General features: G+C 40.9%; 1 protein-coding gene across 1 annotated transcript; it reads right to left on the bottom strand.

The window, feature by feature from the left end:
• Window positions 1–354: 354 nt before the first annotated feature.
• LOC137286517 (uncharacterized) lies at window positions 355–3,923 on the bottom strand. The gene is made up of 2 exons (XM_067818432.1): window positions 3,273–3,923; window positions 355–1,243 (listed from the first exon to the last, which is right to left on the bottom strand). Exons 1-2 carry the CDS (start codon window positions 3,610–3,612, stop codon window positions 696–698), a joined length of 888 nt encoding a protein of 295 aa, XP_067674533.1. The 5' UTR covers window positions 3,613–3,923; the 3' UTR covers window positions 355–695.
• Window positions 3,924–4,540: the final 617 nt, after the last annotated feature.

The raw sequence follows: 4,540 nt of genomic DNA, 5'->3' as shown, positions 1-4,540 counted from the left end.
ACCCAACATAGCTACGCGTATTCAATAACGTGTATAGAGGTGGCTGAACACTGAGTTTTGGTTCACGCCGCTGTAAGCAATGTTCCGGCTATATCATAGCGGGAACACCAGAAATACTTTGTACCCATGTGGGGTATGGAGCCCGGGGCTTCGGAGTAAGGAGAGAACGCCTTAACCACAAGGCTACCCTACCCGCCCAAATGAGCTAAGACACTCACTAACCCAGCAACAGAGTGATATCACAAGGACTCCTTTCCCCAGTGTTATAGGTAACAAAGTTGCACAAATTCCGTCACTGGTAAAGTTTTCAGTGCTGAATTCTAAAGGACAAGTACATCAAGAGAAAATACACACTGCGATTACACGTATTATTTTATTACAAAACAACAAAACAATAACAGCAACGTGGCAAAAGTGGTTCTCAAACAAGAACCGTAAAATACCTTTGGGTAAGGGTGGATCAATTTGGCCTGTTGAATATTAATAGTCATAGGCAAAAAGGCCAAGTCTGACATATAAAGCTTGCAACATGGATCTTACAAATATCACCAGCTAAATCAGCACATGTACGTTGTATATAAATATTCCTGAAAAACATATAGGTTGTTCGTCCGTATCATTTGGATATTGTCATACATTCATTTGAAAGAATGATGACAAAAAGCGGTTGTCATTGGTCTGAGAACACTGGAAGGTTATTGGTCAATTTGGAGCGTGCATTCCCCTAAGCGGGAAAAGTTCACATTTTTTATGCACGTAATGTCTGCCTTCTTTTCACGTTTGTGTTTCACCACAACGACCTCGCCTTCGACCGTTTCCAAGTCTTTCGTATGCAGGTCTAGAAGCTGATGCCTTTGATAATAGTCAACACTGCAGGTCATCATGACTCGAACTGTTTTGCACACGGATCCCGTTCTCGTCTCCTGATTGGTTTCTTCCTGGTGACCTACGATTGCCTCAATCGTGACCTTTCCCACGGGTTCGGACAATGCATTGTAAATAACGAACACATCGCCTACAGAAACGACGTCGAGACTGAAAGCGAAACCCTCTGGGTCACTGTCTGACCAGAAATAATTGTCATTATAGTTTTTGGTCTCTCCTTCAAAGGTCAGCCGCTTGCCGTACCCCATCCCGACGCTGAGCAGAGTGCGTGCCTTCCCCTCAAACAGCTCTTCGTCTCTCCCGTTATACCGCACCTTATACCGGAACCCAGGACAAATCCGCTTGTCTACGTATATCCCTGAGGAAAAACAACGACAATTCTTAGAAACTGTTACTAGTAATCGTGAAAGGTTATGGTATAGAAATGTACTTTGTGTCTAAACTAAATTAACAAGTATAGTTTGTTCATTGAGTGTATCTGCCATGATCATATACTGTCATTTGAGCTTTGAAAACAAATGTGTGTTCACGAGAAAATGAAACATTGGGTACTTATTACAATAACTATATTCTCACGTAACATCATGTGTGATGTTTTCTCTTACTGAAATAATGCATTGTCTTATGCCAGTAGATTTACGGTATTGCAAGGTTAAACATGTGGTGTGTACCTATTACTGTTTTATTGTTGATGCCTGTATCATAAATGTATAGACAAGATAACATAAGTGAGAGATGGTTAGATATCACGTTTCAAACAATGATTCATCAGAATACATAGTAATTACATGTGAGAAAGGAATACTATAGTTCTGGACTCCTGGTGTCTCAGGACTGCCGGTAAACCCACTGGGTGGGTTGTCTCCCCTGAGCGATCGATGCGTGCGATCCCTGTCAGCGAATCGCAATCATCTCTCAACCCGAACTATCTGTTCCAAAAGGAAATTGCACAAGAATGGCGGCATACACAGAACAAGTGACCAACAACAAAAACGATGATCACAATATAACACAATTCAAAGCACAATATTTTTTTCTCAATGCACACAACCGTTAGGATGAATATATGAAAATACATGCCAGTAAAAATGTACAAGATAAAAATAAGGTCAGTTACAAAATCTGAAATTTTTATCTAAAGTATCATTATCAATGCTTTCTTCATATTCCAATTCATGACAATGGTCGCCTATTGCCGACAATACGGTAACAGTCTACATGGTCATACATGACTTACATCGATATACACAGAGTCTGGCTAAGTGATTCTCTTATCAATCTGTGTTCACTGGTATCTACACTGGTAGGGGATAATGTTTCTATAATTTACATGTTAGAGGAACTTGAATCCATTAGTCAGTCTGTCTACAACCATGTGCTGGTTCAAGGTGACCTTCTGCAGTTGTGATATACCGTTCATAAATAACGATATGTGGCATCGTGACCATCTGTTCGGAATATCGAGTATCAGAATAATCAGTAAATATAACCACCAATGGCTTTATTATAGAACACCTGTTACAGGTGTCATAACACATGGCTATCGTGCTCAAACATTCTTCAATCTGTTGTGACTGTTGTTTCCTTATTGTAAATCGAAACACAATCGACGTACGAGAAACATTTGCCCCAGAGATATGTTCCATTATACACTGAGGGTTATTTTTGGGGGGTCACTCACGGTGAAGTGGTAGTGATTATATACACCTGTTGCCCAGACCATAGCCTTGCTAAGTCAGATACAGAATATAGTAATTCTGTCTCTTAAAAAGGAATAGATAAAATAACTCTGAGGACGCCTGTCTGTTATTCATTTCATTTACTTTTTATAAAACTATTGTTTTCAATTACCACCTTAGAGACTTGTGCAAGTCTACCCAAACCAGTGAAGATACCTGTGAGAGGTTAAGTTGTACATTAATTCTTCATACTTGTTTACTTAATGGTATAATGGTACATATGGCGCACATAGACTAATCAGTGTAGACAACCTGACGGAGTTACCTGCTTCACTGAAACATTCATATTACCTCAGACTACACCGTGATTGCAAGTGCATTTCAGAACATTCAGAGAAAAAAGTGGTAGCTTAGATAATGTCAATGTGACACTGCCAGTGAATCTTGGGAACGAAGCCATTTATTATCTCACACCATGTGTCATGTATGAGGCACATTATTTATCACTGTTCCGGGGCTCACTCTTCACTTATCGATCCAAGGCTTTTGGAAACACACTTGCAGTCAACTCGTAACGCGCCACTTCGCCAAAACAAACCCTACATGAACCTAACGAGTATAATCACTTTTCATGATATATGTGGATTAGCATAAGTTATGATAGCAGAATATATGAATTAAACACCCCAAATCGCTTCAATTTCTCACCTATTACTGGCAGCTCGTGGGGTAGTAGCCCTTTCACTTGGTATTGAACTGGTGCTTCGTTCAGCTCGCTGCCGCAGACGACTTGAGATGGCTGGCGGCGTTTTTCAGAAATGGCGGCATGTTGCTCCTCGATCTCTTCAACGGAACGGGATCTGAAGAGCTCCTGTAGAGATCGCGTTTTTAAGTGAAGGGATGTTACGAACTCGCCATCAGAATGTATTAAATGCTTTAAATCGTCGTAGCGCATGGTGGTGTAGGGAGAATTCTGCCTCAGGAACTGGTCTTCGTCCATGTCCATAACAGGGCATGTCTCCTCGGGGAGAGAATCGCAAGACAGCATCTTCGAAATCGGATTTGTAACCTGAACTTGAATCGGTTGAAATCTGACAAATGCTTGTACAAGATTTTCTACCTTCAACTCTGCGTGTACAGGTTTCCTATCTTCTCCAATATTCTGTCGTAAAATGATTTTTCACCTCAGACGCGTTAATGATGGTCGATATATAGTATCTTCTACAACGGAGACGTGTTGTATTCTAACAGAAACAGGTACTTTGATCACAAAGTTGACTCTTGGTAAACTGCCTTAGGACAATAGCTTTCTCGTCTTCTGATACCTTGCTTCTCGGCTAAACAAATTGTGAAACCTTTCCGTACGGTACTTTTGGTTTCATTTATATGCTAACCAATCAAAATTTTCCAGTGACGAACGCAACGTCTCTCGGACATTTTGATTGGATAAACTATTCGCGAACATGCACGTGGACAACGCATGGGCTATCAATTTTGCCCATTCAAGTTTCCTTGGGAACACAAAAAGAGAAACCGGTTTCTTGAACCGGATTGAAAACACGCTTATTTCGGCTTATTTAACGTTTAACGAGACTCCTAAAACGTCATTCACAAGACACGAATTCAACAAAATATACAGGTTACCCTAGCCTAATATCAAACTCTAAGACACAAATCGGCAAAGTCTATGGAAGCGATGCAGTGTGGATTTAACGTTATAACGAGGATAGTGTGCCTAATAGGGATGGGGAAAATTTCGCCAGTGGTGAAACATTCCGGTTTGTTAAAAATTTCCGCTTTCCATTCGAGTGTGGGATCACGACGTTGTTGATGGACGAGTACATTTTAATAAACAGGGTATGTCAAGTAAACCAGGTCAAACAAGTACCGTTCAGTACTGGCATTCGGTGCCCGTTGACACTTGCGTGTACCCGGGCCTGGCTCTTTCCCAATCGATGGATATACACAGCAACTTA

The sequence above is a fragment of the Haliotis asinina genome, chromosome 6 (assembly GCF_037392515.1).
Source record: "Haliotis asinina isolate JCU_RB_2024 chromosome 6, JCU_Hal_asi_v2, whole genome shotgun sequence".
In the NCBI taxonomy this organism is placed as follows: Eukaryota; Metazoa; Mollusca; class Gastropoda; order Lepetellida; family Haliotidae; genus Haliotis; species Haliotis asinina.
Note: the sequence above shows the minus strand (reverse complement) of the source record. Positions and strands in the feature narration are given on the sequence as shown.

Coding starts and splice junctions, on each gene's coding strand:
- LOC137286517 (XM_067818432.1), bottom strand. CDS start 3,612: ATGCTGTCTTGCGATTCTCTCCCCGAGGAGACATGCCCTGTTATGGAC. Junction 1,244..3,272: donor CCACGAGCTGCCAGTAATAG/GTGAGAAATTGA, acceptor GTTTTTCCTCAG/GGATATACGTAGACAAGCGG.